The sequence below is a fragment of the Perca fluviatilis genome, chromosome 4 (assembly GCF_010015445.1).
Source record: "Perca fluviatilis chromosome 4, GENO_Pfluv_1.0, whole genome shotgun sequence".
NCBI lineage: Eukaryota > Metazoa > Chordata > Actinopteri > Perciformes > Percidae > Perca > Perca fluviatilis.
Window position 1 is genome coordinate 14,039,037 of NC_053115.1, and position 15,111 is coordinate 14,054,147.

Genomic DNA, 15,111 nt, shown 5'->3' on the forward strand with positions numbered 1-15,111 from the left:
AACATAAACTTGTATTCAATGTATAAAACCCATTTTATTACATCATAAAGAGTCATCATTGTTAGTGATTTACAAGTGATTTTTTTAAATTTTTTTTATCCGTTTTGGGGGAAAACAGCTGATGTGTATTGAGTTTTTTTCTAAACTGTTAAATCTCCAGCGAGTACATCTCACCATCCCCTTGGAGGTGTCTCTCTACACAGTACACGAGATGTGAAAGAATGTAGACTGAAACTGTCAGGGTGTTACAGGGTTTCTGCTGTGATGGTGTAAGATGTGCGCTCTTAGTACTTGGTACATAAGTATCTGTTGTGCTGAGAATTCACACTTCACTTCTAGACATTTTCAGAAACATGGGGTGGGGTCAAGAGAAATTCATCTCTACCTTTGACCACATAAGAAAAGTGGCATACCAGTGTAAAAAACGTTAGCCTCACTGCTGGAGGTTTCTCACATTGCAGTTATTTTGATATCAAAAATATGATGGTTGGAGCTGCTGTCCGTTTGTCGGTATGCAAAATGCGAATGTGAATGATTGATTTTGAGAAGTTAAAAGTGTGCTGTGGTTTAGCAGGGCTGTCCCACGGCTCTAAGTCTGCCGCTCTCCTCATGCATGCCTGAAGAATTGCTCTGTTCGGTAATGCGCATGTAGTCATGCACACACAAAATTGGCATTGATGATTTGACCTGAAACTCGCACAGTCATACTGTGCTGAAAGATTAAATGAAACTTATTAAGTGCGTTGAGTTGGATTTTCTCAGACTCATTATCATACATTCACGTTAACAACCATTAGCTTTGTAACATTTTCTGTAATTCTTAGTCTTAAAATTGACCTTACAAAATACCTGTTTACAAATGTGCTTGATCTTTTAGTGGATCGGAGAATACAGAGTAACAATCCTAGTGTTATAGTAATGAGCCATGCTGTTTTCAGTAGTATTCTATAACATTTTGTAAGTTTTTTTTTTTGATAAAGTATGGTTTTTGACAACATTTTGACAATGACAATCCATCATCTTGTGTAGAAAACTCAAGAATTAATTAAGTGATAACATGCTATATGCAAAAGGTCAACTTCACTGTGACATCATAATGTTGTGCAAAAACAATTGTCTGGCCATTATTCAACACCATACCTCAGGAGCAGAAGGAGAGATTGTGATAATATATTTTACATTTGGTCGGATACTGAATTGGTGACACTTACCTTGGGTGCCCACCTTGAAACTGTGGTGATTGTATAGATGTGTGTTAGGCATCCACGTTTGGCCCCCAAAATACCCTTAATACCTTTTTTATTAAATTGCTTCAAAGTCTGCACTACACATATTATGAGTCTGGACAAAGATGGATGTAAACTGCAACTTGACTGGTTAGTGGAGGCATAAAACTGCAACGCGGTAATTCTATATATTCTTTTGCAGCATGGATGGTGGGGAGCTTTTTAGTCGAATCCAGGACAGAGGGGACCAGGCCTTTACAGAGAGAGGTAATAAGCTTGTGTTGACTAAATAACGATCACAGCATTTCTTACAATACTTCAGTATTTTATTACATGGCACGCTGTTTAAGATAAATTACTGCATCCACACAGACATAATACAAGTGGCACATACTGAGACCTGCTAAATATATAAAGTTCATTTTTACGATGCACAACATCAGGCAGCCCCTATTGGTGTCTTTTACATTTACTGCACAGTGTTGAGATATATGACCGGTACGTCTGCTAAATAATGCAACATTCAAGTCACTTGTAATCTGTTAAAAGAGCTTTTGGTCTCTTTACTTCAGAGGCATCTGACATCATGAAGAGCATAGGAGAGGCCATTCAGTTCCTGCATGCCATCAACATTGCACACAGAGACGTCAAGGTTTGTATCGTAACATTGTATTATCACACTACTTAATAAGGAATTTCCTTGCTCTTTACTGAGAAATTAAAGCCTTCCATAGCTGCAGTAACAACGTCATACCTCTCGTTTGTCTTCTGGCTGTTTTCTTGAATCCTCCCCTGCAGCCAGAGAATTTACTGTATTCCTCGAAGAGGCCCAATGCCCTGCTCAAACTCACAGATTTTGGCTTTGCCAAGGAGACCACTTCACACAACTCTTTAGCTACCCCCTGCTACACACCCTACTATGTTGGTAAGGATTTGTTTCTGTGTGTACTCTCAACTCTGCTTGTTGCTTATTAATGGACCGTTAATATTACATAATGTATCTGCCTTTCTATCCCATTTTTTATTCCTTCCTTTTTGTCTGCAGCTCCAGAGGTTCTGGGCCCAGAGAAATATGACAAGTCATGTGACATGTGGTCGTTGGGTGTCATTATGTATATCCTGTAAGTCCGCTTTTTGCATTTCTGAACTTTTCATTACGTTAGATTATTACTTGGTGCTATAACTAATATTTGCATGTTTAAACCATCAACAGGTTGTGTGGATACCCTCCTTTTTATTCTAACCATGGTCTAGCCATCTCTCCTGGGATGAAGAAGAGGATCAGGATGGGCCAATATGAGTTTCCCAACCCTGAATGGTCTGATGTATCAGAGGAAGGTCAGGCAACATACATACCTACACTCCGGATTTAAATATAATAAACTGTTCAGACTTCCTGAAACTTATTATGTAAATTATTTATTTTGTTCATGAAGAAATGTATCCCTCCTTAAAAGTAATATGTGAAGAGAAGTTATTGGGTTGACAAACAGAGAAGCAATGCTCCTGTATTAAATTAGAAAAACCATAAAAGTCAAAAATGCCATTTCATGACAATGCGTATGTTTCCCAAGCTCCTGCAGGCACTCTTGATAAAGGATCTCACTTACACGTGACAAACAAGCTGACTTTTTGGTCTTACCCTTTTGATCAAGAAATTGAAACTGATGCAGGTGTTTCATCTCCTATTTGTAACCGTCAGGCACATTCACTACTATTGAAAGTGATGTCTTATTTCCTGAGTAATGCAAATCTTTTAGAAAGAAAAGAGAAGCTACTGTGATGATTTGGCCTATACTGACCCAATATGTTCCTCTAACAGAGGGGTGAATGGGTGTGGAACAACTAAAGAGCCGTGATACACTTCTAAAGAACCAGCGCAATCCATACGGTCGATGTGTGCTCTTGCACATGTTCTCACAGTAGGATTTCTCAATTAAGTTTTAGATTACATGAGTCCATAAAAGGATGAACTATCTGGCTGCCTCCACCAGACCATAGTGTACTTCACACCGGCCTCTCAAATCTCCCACACTTTTCTTTTCCACAGGTCACATAACCTACATTTGAAAATGAAATACTATGAACCCTGCTGCCTGCATGAGTAAATAATGTATACTGTATGCCTCCCCTATATACATATATGATATGCCAGTCAATCCAAATACAACAAGCGTGTATAATAATGGTCTTGTTTGGCACCCTTCATACAGGGCCAAGGGCCTCTATCTGAGTTTTCTGAATGTTGGTTCATCTGTCAGCTTGTAATTGTGTTCACTGTTTTGTGGTTTTAAATGCCAGTGTTACACTTACTTGACCCTTTAGATATGGTGTTTCCTTTTTATTTCCCTTCCTTTTTTTGTAATGATGTAAATAATTGTGTTTGTAGCTAAACAACTGATTAGGACCCTCCTTAAGACTGAGCCGACGCAAAGGATGACCATCACAGAGTTCATGAATCATCCATGGATCAATGTAAGCACATGCTCTATTGTGTATTTTTAAGCTCACTTCCGTACTGTCTTTTCAACTGAATTACTCTGGCTGACCTCCCTCCAGTGAAGTAAGATTTAGTTTGTGTTTCTGTGTGTCTTCCTAAAGCAATCGATGGAGGTTCCCCAGACCCCACTTCACACCAGCCGGGTGCTAAAGGAGGAGAAGGACGCATGGGAGGATGTCAAGGTTAGTTGTTTCTTTTTGCATCAAGTTTTGCTCGCAAAGAAAATGGAAAAAAAAAAACTGATCTCTCTGTATGTGTAATGTATGCTACATTAAATAGAAAAATGTCTTCATCTGCAAGACTTTTTACATGCCACCCACTCTAAATGTTTGATTGATAAAAGAATCCTTCCAATTATATCAGAAAATACCTATGATTAGCTTAATAAACTACAATGTTTACTCCATACTGGTTGGTTACTTCATTTACTGTTAAAAGGACAAGGCTGGTGGTGTTTATCTTTTTATTTTGTCATCACCCATTTCCCTGAAGAAGTATCAGAGGATATTGCTTATAATAGTAACTTTATTTATATAGCACCTTTTTTAAAGCAACGTTACAAAGTGCTTTGCAATAAAAGTTAAGCTATAACATGTAAGATATAAACTGGATCAAATAGTTTAGATAGTTACAATAATACCATCAGTTAAGAAAAAAAACAAATGTTCATAATGTAAAAAAGTAGCGTCACACTGGACAGAGTCATGATCTGCTTCGCTAGCTTGAAAGCAGATTGTTATGACTATACAAAAACCTCAGACTGTTTGGGTAAAGCAAGTGGCCTGATGAGCTTCGTTTCGTAATTTTTCAGGAGGAAATGACCAGTGCCTTGGCAACAATGAGGGTTGACTATGAGCAAATCAAGATCAAGACCATCGAGGACTCGACCAATCCACTGCTAACGAAACGGAGGAAGAAAGCCAGTAACCCCATGCAGGACCCACAGTCTGCTGCCCACTGAAAGATGCCTGCATGCACATACAGACACAGGTTGTAAAAAGGAAGCAATAATTTGTCGACACGTGAGTCGCGTTGCATGGATTTTTTTCAGTGTTTTATTTTTCATGGCAAAATTTTTTGTAGGAGTGTTTGTTTTTATTACTCTACCATTTTAACAAACCCACCACTCTGCTCTGGCAGAGAGGATGTTGACCTTTGTTTTTACACCAGTGAAGAGATTATGAATTATAGAAAAGAAGAGAAGAGGGAATCTGTGAGATTTCTTTGCTCTCCTTTCTCAAATATCAGGTTGTGTACTCAGAGGGGCTTGGATGTTGAAATAAGACATGAAGCCTTAGCATTAGCAGTAGTTATTTCACCCCGCAGCCCTGTTCTAGCTCTAGGCCCCAACCTGTGAATGTTAAATCAAATGGCTAAATCCCAAAAATAAAAGCAAGGGAAGGTTTCTTTTACGTACATGCAAAGTAAGCAGATGTATTTTGAACTGACAAGTGGAATGTAAGGACTCTGTCCCTGACTGTTGGAATTAGCTGGAAATAGTCACCCATTTCTGGGATTTTAAGTGGGAGCGTCTGTCAGATTCAGTTTGTCTTTGTGAATGTTGAACAGAGGCCTATGCACTCACAAAGGCCGTGTGCCATTCTGACAGAGCACCTCACAAAGGCCCCTCTCTCCTACCTTAATCTACGCTTGTTTTTCAGGTACATAGTTTATAGGGCAGAGAAGGACGCCACGTTTAAGAACAGAAACTGGCTCAACCTTTCTCCCACATGTAGCTCATAGGAGAGTGGGAGCCAACTGATACTGTATTTTTTCACGGATTTTATGAACATATTAGCATAGGCCTTACTGAGTGTTGCTAAATCAGCAGATTACCGCTACTTTTAACCGCTACCTACCATTTGGTTCAGACTTTTACTAATGTAATGCTTCCCAATTTATACCATTGCCAGATTATATTTCAGGTTAATGCTATGCACATGTGTTTGTCAGCTTGAAGTACTGCTAGGACCTTTTCATTATTGTTGATTTCTGTTTGCAAATGTGTTGGAGAGATGTCAAGCAACAATAGGCAGCATTTTATGTGTGTTTATGTAAGCAGTAGCATACACTCTATGGAATACATAATTCAGACAGACCAGGCAAGCTCCAGAGGTCTCTCTGAAAAGACATCTTAGAGTTACTGTTGGTTGCACCAGCTCAACTGTCAGGAGGCTCAGTGGGACTAATCTGATGCAATGCCACTGTTCTCCAGCACTTCTCCTCATACACTTCCTGTAGCATTTATAGGAAGTAGTAAGAACTTAAGAGCTGCTCCTCATCCCAGAGCAGAATCTTTGACAATACCACCAGCAAGCTGTCATCACATGTAGACTGGGTGTGATGCCCGGTTTCTCTTCAACGTTCTTGTTAACGCAACCGGACACTTCCAGCTCACTTGGGATCATGGGAAATGATTGTGTTAATTTTGTCAGTTTGGTCCACTTCAATTTGTAAAATCACATCACATTACCTGTCACATTGCACCTACAAATCTCACTGTAAAAATGTTCATTGAATGTTTTTTTTTTTTTTTTTTTTTTTTTTTTTTTTTTTTTTTTTTTTTTTTTTTTTTTTGGGGGGGGGGTTTTTTTTTTTTTTTTTCTTTTTTTTCCCTATCATTAAGTCTGTTCAATGCTCCCCCTGCCATACTTTTGTCTGCTTCAGCTTTGGATTAAAAAAACACCTAAAACACAAACCTGCTCTCTTATCTCCATTTCTGCATACAAAATAACTTTGACAGTGTAAAATGGATGGATAAGATGGACGAGAACCAGAGAATTTCTAATAAGGGGAGAACTTGCGCTCTCTGGATACTTCTGGCTTCTGAACTGGTTGCAGTTCCACTCTGGTTCCACTTGAGGCCGCTCATGGGAGAGTGCAGAATGAATGGTGGTCTACGGAGCTATACCCCTCAAAATCCACTTTTCTCAGGATATAATTTTTTTTCTAGTAATTTGAATGTTTCATTCGAAAGGGGAGGCTAAGAAAATACACACTGCTGGGTGCTTTTTTGTTTGTTCTAAAAAGCGTTTTAAAACGTCAATGATGTCATACACATCGTACGGCCAGCGATACTGCTTTACAGCAAGCTCTGAGTCACTTCCTTTGTTCTCTCGAGGCATCGACAACACACCGACAGGTTAGGCTCTTCCTGTTAATACATGTGCTAGAAAGAGTTTTGCTAATGTTTTTAAAGACCACGCCGAAATATTCACTCTGACATTCTGGTTCCGCTTCGGATGCCATCAAGCGGGATCTCTGGTCGTAATCAGTCCTTCACTGACTAATCAGCATTCATTAGCAGGATGCTAGCGTGTTACGGGCAACAACGACTCAACCTGTAAGAAATCAAAAGATCAGCAGTACTCGTTCATTCAACTTTCAATTTATAATCCATGTTGAACTTGCAAAAACTACAATCAAATCTGAGATTTCTCAACGACAATCGGGCGAAAGAGACAAATTTAGCCGTCTAGCTCCATAGAGTCCCATTCATTTTGCACTGGACCGTGATCACCCCCAGTGGAACTGCAACCAAATTCGGTACAATGGGGCTAATTATGGAGTGAACAGGCCTCTCCACAGACGGGCTCTGATGAGTACCTTAAGGTCTTTTTCTATGGAAGTGTCTCCTTGATTACATTTTTTTCTCCAAAGCAGTCAAGTTATTTGAATTGTTAAAACCAAGGTAGTACAACATTATAGTTTTGATTCTTTATGCAAACACTTGCTTAGGAAAGCCAGCTTGTCTAGTTGTTACATGTTTGTTTTGGGTTCTTGGTCCAGATTATCATTAATCTATCAAATTTAAATATTTTCTATATTTGACCTTTGCCTTAAAGGTCCCATGGCATGAAAATTTCACTTTGAGGTTTTTTAACATTAATATGCGTTCCCCCAGCCTGCCTATGGTCCCCCAGTGGCTAGAAATGGCGATAGGTGTAAACCGAGCCCTGGGTATCCTGCTCTGCCTTTGAGAAAATGAAAGCTCAGATGGGCCGATCTGGAATCTTCTCCTTATGAGGTCATAAGGAGCGAGGTTACCTCCCCTTTCTCTGCTTTGCCCATCCAGAGTATTTGGCCCACCCATGAGAGAGAGAGACATCATGACTTTCAAACGAGCAAAGTGGCAGTTGGTCAAGGCCACACTCCCACCCTCCACCTTGCCCCCCTCCCAATAGCTACAGACACAGAAATGGCACATACTAAGACTGGCTCTAGTGGCTGTAATTCTGCACCAATGCTGAATTTTGGGGGAAGAGACTTCAGATATAGTATTAGGGGATTACTAAGGCCTATATAAAAGCATCCAAAAAGCACCATGTCATGGGACCTTTTAACATTGACAGAATATTTTTTTTCTCAATCACGTCTCCGACTATGACTCAGGTTGACGGGTTGGCTTGGGATTTGTGGCTTTGACACGGAGTGCACAGACTCAACTCGTGACAAACTTGTATCATACTTGCTAGCATGAGTGACTCCTGGAATATACACATTTGCGTAGCAAAACAGTGTGGTGGCATTGAGTCAACACAGACATTTGCCAACACTGGGGTGTTTAGAGCAGCTTCCCGCTAATGCATAAGCTTATTTCTCTTCAGGTGCGAGGCAGCCGTAGACACTCAGCTTCCAGCTTTGAGTGTGACGAAACCTACAGTCATCTCTCTCTCTCAGGTAAGTGAGAAAGGGGATAAATGGGGCTTCAGGGGAGTTCCTTATGATGGTAGTCCTGTGGAGCTTCTACCCCCCTTACCCCGCCCACTACAAACCTCAGGGCACCCACCCACCCAGCACGCTCTTCAGAAGGGATGGATGGCACCCTTCACCATTTTGTTTTCTGACAAGTGGGAAACGCAGTACGTGAAGCACATACTATCCATGTAGCTTCTGAAGTAATCACTAAGCCACCTTATCAACAGTTTAACGTCATCAGAGGATTTCCATCATAAGATATTCATTTGTTCACAAATATGAATTAAAATAAAATATTTTTTTCTAGGTTATAAACTCAAATGTGCCAGCACGCCATTACTGTGTACATCCTTTGTAACAGTGTGGGGGGAATATAAAGGACAGAGAGTTCTCAGCTGATGTGGTGAGACACGGCTCTGAGTTCTTTGAAGTGGCATTGCTATCCTGATTCTCACATAACCTCAGACACGAGGGTGATGATTGACCTGCCCCAGACAAGATAGCAGTGAGACGGCAAACAGCCTCTCCGCAAGACACCCACAGTTCGCAGCGAGCTGTAGCAAGGCTTTCAGACATGATCAAATGGAAAGCGGTTAAGTTGTAAGTTTTACATGTACAACAGTTGATCTGTTTTTACTTTCGGGGTACATGTTGTGGTAACTGGTTGCTTCGTTGTCTTTTTTTTTTTGTGCAATGCACATGTATATGTGGATATCTTAGACAAACTTAGACTCTGGTCATAATAGAAAGCGTGTTACTTTGCATAAAAAGCAGCATCAGCATATTTGGAATAATCTGATCTTGTACTTGACTCATCAGGTGCAAGCAGAAACCTCAAACATGAGCCTTCGTGGTTCAAAATATTTGACAACTTTTGCAACGTTTTCCTGTTCCTCTTGTGGATGTTTTCATGTTTTTACTTGATGTATCTTGACTATTTCCAAGTAGACTTTTTCTAAATCAAGTGTGCCCACAACTGTTGGAATAAACAAACATTTTAGATCACCAACTCTAAGGAGACACACCTATGGAGACAGGAACTTTTTTTTTTCATGTTCACTCTTTTAAAGAAATCTTATAAACACACATCATACTAAGTGGCTGTATGGGCATTATTGGGGGGGGGGGGGCTCAGAGGAGAGGGAGAGTTTAAGCTGCCATTATGAGCTTGGAGGACCGAATAGCTTTGGAAACTTCCCCCCTTACACCTTTTCAAAGTCGGATTAGAGAGGGAGGAGGGTAGCCTGGCTCCGCCCTCCTGCGTACTTTGTACGAGAGTCTGGTAGGACCAGGCTAGGGGGAGGCTGCGTACGAACACTTGTTTAACTTTCTTAAAACTGACCAACATTCACACCCTCTTCATGACGTGATTGGTCACCTGTGCGGTGGTGAGACAGGAACCAGGGTTTGAACTTCTCTCTATAGCTTTATTTTTTTCATCCTTGACATAACCATTTCTGTCCCTTTTCGTGTGAACAACCGAGTTCAACATTATGAATGAGTCTGTTTCCGCTTACTCTCTTTCCAAAATTAGGTTTCTTTATTCATTTTGGCCGAAGTTGGCTGTTTTGTCTCTATTTTGCCTTTTATTATTTTGGGTATTGGAAGAATATTGAGACTGCGGAGCATCCAAAGAAAATATTTGAAATGATGTGGATGGCCTTTTTTTTTTTTTTTTATAAATTAAACTATAAGATTTAGCACCTCATCCCAGTATTTTTATACAGTCCCCGATAATGATTTGCTGAGCATTTGGAGTCTTCTGAAGTAGGCCTAACAGTTTAATAATGTAAGGCAGTGGGGTTTGAACCCAGGACTTTCTTGTTGTGGGGTTTTGGGATATCTTAACTGTTGAGGTGAAAGTGGTGTACCATGGTACATCCATATTATAGATATTGAAAGTTAAACAATTTTACCTTTTAATTATGATCATTACAAATAAATAAATAAATAAATTGAAAACAGTGATTCTGCATTTTTGTATCAAAGTCCCTACAGTGTGAAAGAGCCCATCACTGATGGTCTCCATTTTTTCTCACCTTGCCTCGAAACCATTGCTCTCTGTACAGACACATCCAGTCATTACATAACAGCCAGACATGATCTAAACCAGCAGGCTAACAGCCATGTGATTCAAAATGTAAACACTGATTTTTGGGAGACAGAAGCCTGAACCTACACTTTAAGAACTTTTTAAAAGAATGAACACAACACTGATTACAATGATTTTAAGGAAACTATTAATACTGTCAAAATAAAATTGGTCATGCTTTATCAGACAATTATTATGAATGATGTCTTTGCATAAAGTACTGTCATCGCTGGAATGATACTATTCAGATCATCCTATGTTGACTAAGCAGATAAAATGACAGATAAAATGTCATAGAGTAGTTTCAGTTCAGGGGCCTGAGTCAAGTCAGGAATCTCATGTAATTTTTCAGTCTATTCACGTACGTACATTCAAATGTTATTACAGGGGCATCTTTTAGCACCCTTATTGTTAATATTTTATTGCTCAGGTATAATTGCATTATAGTACAGCTGATGAATTAAACCCTGCAGTTACCCCCTCTGGCTCTGTAACTGTGATGAAGTTGACATAATAAAAATGCAAAAGATTTTTATGCAGGACAGCTCTATTGCACCCTGTGTGCTACTTCTGTTTTATGATATGTCTGTGTGATTGAGTAAGATGGCTTTTGTGTGTGTGTGTGTTTTTGTGTGCATCAACTGTGCAACTGTGCATATGCCATGAGGGTGAGGCTGGCTAGTTACAGTTACGGTAAGTTACGTACAGGGCTGCTGCTGGTAAGTGGTGTATATGGGTCACGTTTGAGGTTTAGTGCATCAGCATGTTGAGTTTACACTCTAAGTGGTTCCCCACATAGACAGCAGAACTGCAGGATGTGATGTTTTCAGCACTCTACCAATTACACATTCCTAATAAATTGCACTACAGCAGCTGTATCATCTTGTCAAATAAAATCAAATTAGTCATTAATTATCAACAAGTCATTTATTCATCTACAAAAATACAATATTGGTCATCATAAATAAAAAAAAAAACATTATATATGATACAAATAAATATCACAGCTTCATAAGCGACAGTTTTAGTTGTAGCTTCATATGTAGGACTCAATATGGTCTTAAAACAGAAACTTGTCCTCAGGACAAAACCAGAAGTCTCAGAATTAGACATCCGTTGAGCAGGCTACAACATGTGGCAACACTCATACCACTGAAAATAACGGATTCATTGCAAAAGAGTGCAAGGGTCAAAGCTGTCTTTTCTTTTTCCTGAGATGAACAAGATCAGATTTTGGTTAGGGTCAGCAGGTCTTTAAACAGCGGCCATTCTGTGTCTTAGCCGTTTAGAAGCCAGATATGTCTCAATGTAGTTAAACAGCAGATCCAGCTCGCTCATGGCCTTATATGGACCTTTACTCTCCATCTGTGGACAAACGCATGGTTCTGTTTATTAAACTGATCTGTTGAAATACAGGCATGAACACATGCAAACTGCATTTGAAAAAACACACATTTTCACAATTAAAGATGAAATGTCGACACTCACCTGAGTGTAAGTAGAGTTGAGGTTTTCAATGTCAAACTGTTTCTTGCAGGAAAAGTAATTTCTCTGTAGGAGGAACGATAAAAAAGATGATGTGACCACAGGGGCTACCAACTTTCATTTGACAGTCAAGCCCTGAATTCAACCAACACCACCCACCACACAGAAGAAGCTACTTTGGTGAGTAGCAGCAAGCCATTCCTTCTCTTCCCCTTTTGCAAGAATTGGATTATGCACGCTGCTGCAGTTGAAGAATCACTGACTAATGCAATATTATGGCCTGTCCTGTGAGCTCCTCTTCCCCTTTCTGGCATGGTCACCCATTTGCCTCAGCAGTGCGGGGAAGATTTGGAAGGTTTGGGGATGTAGTCCAAACCCAGACGGTTGTTTTGATGGTTTTGCTGTGTCAGACATGGGCTAGACTAGGCTAGACCTATCCCTGAAACTTCTACGCATTTCATGAGCAACAATTCGCCCTTTAGTCCAAATATAACATTTCACTACAGTGCAAATTATTCAAATATATTTTTAATCAGGGACCGGGGTTACACTTTTAATGTTGGAAGTTAATAAACTTGGGAGTTCCATTTTAATTCGGTTCCTCATTCCTCCTACATTCTGCTGCGAATTGCGCACTGCATACTATGAAACTACATCGGAGCTTTCGGCAGCGCGCACCCGGTGCGTATTTACATATCTGTTCTCCTGTAGTACTAACACGTGCGTCAGCTACTCACACATTTGGTGACATCCATCTTGAGCTCGTTAAAGATGTGATGTATGGACTCCATGTAAGGCTTTAAGTCATTGGTGTCCTCCGTCACTCCGGCCATGGCTGTCGGCAGAACCGTGCTCAGATAAAACTCCAGTATGCTGTTCATGGCGTGGCAGGCAAACGGGCTCTAAAGGGGGAAGGAAAGCACCAATCTGGTTATGCGACGTCGTTTAACTCTTTACTGGCGTGCACCATGTTCGTCTTGTCGAATAAGTTTAGGCTTTTTTTTGTATTTTCGGATTATACTTTAAAAGCAGTGCATTTGTTATGACTATGAATGAACTTCGTGTAGAGTTAAAAGAGGAACTTACTTTAAAAGAGTCCTCGACGCTCTGGTCTAGCAGCGCTGTGTCCAAGTCATCGTTGGCTTCCTGCAGACAGAAGAAAAAGCTTGAGCTCAGTGCCAGCAGAGGCAGACAGACAGAGGTGAGCAAGTGCAGCATCACCTGGAGACTGACAGGACTACATGGCCACATGTATCCAAATGATGCTGCATGTCAAGGTGCTTTCAGAGTTAATGTTGTGCCTTTACTCACATAGAAGTCTCTGATTTGTGAATAGTTCTCTCTGAGCTTCTTTAGCCTGGCAGGGAAGGCCTCCACGAAACGACAGCACTGGTTATTGCACGAGATGGGAGAACAGCAGGCAGTGCTGAAGAAAGCCAAGAGAACCAGGATGGACAGGAGGAGAGACCGAGGACTCATGCTGGACACACTGATGGATCTTCTAGAGGCAGAGAAGAGAAGAGTGGGCCCTCAGGAGGAAAGATGCTGCTGCTGGCTCAGTGGATGTATGACAAAATCTTCTTGGTAGGATCTTGATGAAGAGCTCAGAAGAAAAGGTGCATATATTTTGGCTCATCTCTTGTCTGTATATATAGCCAAAATTGGGACAGATAGGGAGGAGACTGACTGGAAGACAAACGGTTAAACATGCTTCATACATGCGGGGGAATTTTCTTTTTCAGAATCTTGCATTACATATGGGTTACTCCTCCCATGAGATAGGCTGGTGATAGATCTCAAGATCATGAACTCTCAAGGAAAAAAAAAAAAAAAAAAGTGACATAGCACCTTTTGGAATTTTGACATTACATATTTTTCTCTTTTATCATTATGTTTTTAATATTATATATACTATTTATTATAATTAGAATAATAATAATGAATATTATATATTATGTGTTTTTGATGTTACTCTTATTATCAGTGTAATGTAGTATGACAATATCAATCCCATATACAGTACAGTAACATTGCCTTTGTCTGCTAAATTTCTTTTTTTTTTTACATTACATGTCATTTAGCTGACGCTTTTATCCAAAGCAACTTACAATTGCTACATATGTCAGAGGTCGCACGCCTCTGGAGGGGTTAAGTGTCTTGCTCAGGGACACATTGGTTGATGTATCGCAGTGGGAGTCGAACCCGGATCTCCCACACCAAAGGCACGTGTCATATCCACTGTGCCATCACCACCCCCTAAATTAGCACAGAAATCATAAATCATCGTTATAGGTGAAAAAAATAGTGTTTAAAATGTCATCAAATGTAAATCACATTATATTATTCCATGCATTCACAACAGAGGAAATGGTGCCATTCAGATGGAAATGATAGGCTGTGGTTTGTGTTTGATGACGCTGTGGATTCCCTCTGTATGTCAGACATGTGTAATAAGACTGAAGACAAGTGACATCATCATCTTTGCTTTTTGCTTATGTGATTGAGGTCATGGTATTCTTTCTCTTTGGGGAGGATAGCATAGGCATAGGCAAATATGTATAGTGTCTTTATAAAAGGAGAAACTACATAGAGAAGTGTTTTCGGGACTCTAGTTGTGGCAGCGTAAGGGGTGTTTTCCCATCAGTACTTTTTTCTTGAATGGAATGTCCATTTATCCACAATTAACGTCTCTCTCGGCCCAATTTACACTTTGTTTGTTGGGCAACACTGGTATTTTGAAAAGTGTTGTCAGCTAAATCATTACTAGTGATTATCTGTGCATAGTGAAGACTTCACAATCTGTGCAAATAATATTCAGGATGATTTTTCAGTTCAAGTTAAAGTTCATTTACCGGATGAAGTGTCTGTCATGCTGAAGATAACACAGTGTGCTTTTCCAAAAAGTCAAAAATGTCTGGTACAACACAGAGAAATGTGGATAAACAGTGCTGCAATACAAGAATTAGAAGTTTGATAAAAGGTTTTTTAGTTTGTTCTTAAAAGGCCCTAAAGTATGGACGATTTGAAATGCCTAAATAAATAAATACATATATAACATTCATTGTAATATACATTTATGCATTTACAGTGTCATAATCAAATAAAAAAGA

General features: G+C 39.8%; 2 protein-coding genes across 2 annotated transcripts in view; one reads left to right on the forward strand and one right to left on the reverse strand.

The window, feature by feature from the left end:
* mapkapk2a (MAPK activated protein kinase 2a) overlaps positions 1-6,186 on the forward strand; it is a 38,867-nt gene extending 32,681 nt beyond the window's left edge. Inside the window, exons 3-10 of the mRNA XM_039797311.1 lie at positions 1,429-1,493; positions 1,799-1,878; positions 2,025-2,151; positions 2,272-2,347; positions 2,440-2,564; positions 3,616-3,701; positions 3,828-3,908; positions 4,538-6,186. Coding sequence (XP_039653245.1) covers positions 1,429-1,493; positions 1,799-1,878; positions 2,025-2,151; positions 2,272-2,347; positions 2,440-2,564; positions 3,616-3,701; positions 3,828-3,908; positions 4,538-4,687 — 790 coding nt within the window. The 3' untranslated portion in view covers positions 4,688-6,186. The remainder of the gene's footprint in view (positions 1-1,428; positions 1,494-1,798; positions 1,879-2,024; positions 2,152-2,271; positions 2,348-2,439; positions 2,565-3,615; positions 3,702-3,827; positions 3,909-4,537) is intronic.
* A 5,242-nt stretch (positions 6,187-11,428) lies between these two features.
* LOC120557199 (interleukin-10-like) lies at positions 11,429-13,594 on the reverse strand. Its single transcript, XM_039797314.1, has 5 exons — positions 13,313-13,594; positions 13,088-13,147; positions 12,739-12,903; positions 12,005-12,067; positions 11,429-11,881 (listed from the first exon to the last, which is right to left on the reverse strand). The coding sequence occupies exons 1-5, from the start codon at positions 13,478-13,480 to the stop codon at positions 11,771-11,773; spliced, it is 567 nt and encodes a 188-aa protein (XP_039653248.1). The 5' UTR covers positions 13,481-13,594; the 3' UTR covers positions 11,429-11,770.
* Positions 13,595-15,111: the final 1,517 nt, after the last annotated feature.

What these genes read in the sequence shown, in the direction of transcription:
- LOC120557199 (XM_039797314.1), bottom strand. Translation starts at nt 13,480, where the DNA reads ATGAGTCCTCGGTCTCTCCTCCTGTCCATCCTGGTTCTCTTGGCTTTC. An exon ending in GCGTCGAGGACTCTTTTAAA is followed by an intron (nt 12,904 to 13,087) that starts GTAAGTTCCTCT and finishes TTCCCCCTTTAG; the next exon opens with AGCCCGTTTGCCTGCCACGC. An exon ending in TCAACTCTACTTACACTCAG is followed by an intron (nt 11,882 to 12,004) that starts GTGAGTGTCGAC and finishes GTTTGTCCACAG; the next exon opens with ATGGAGAGTAAAGGTCCATA.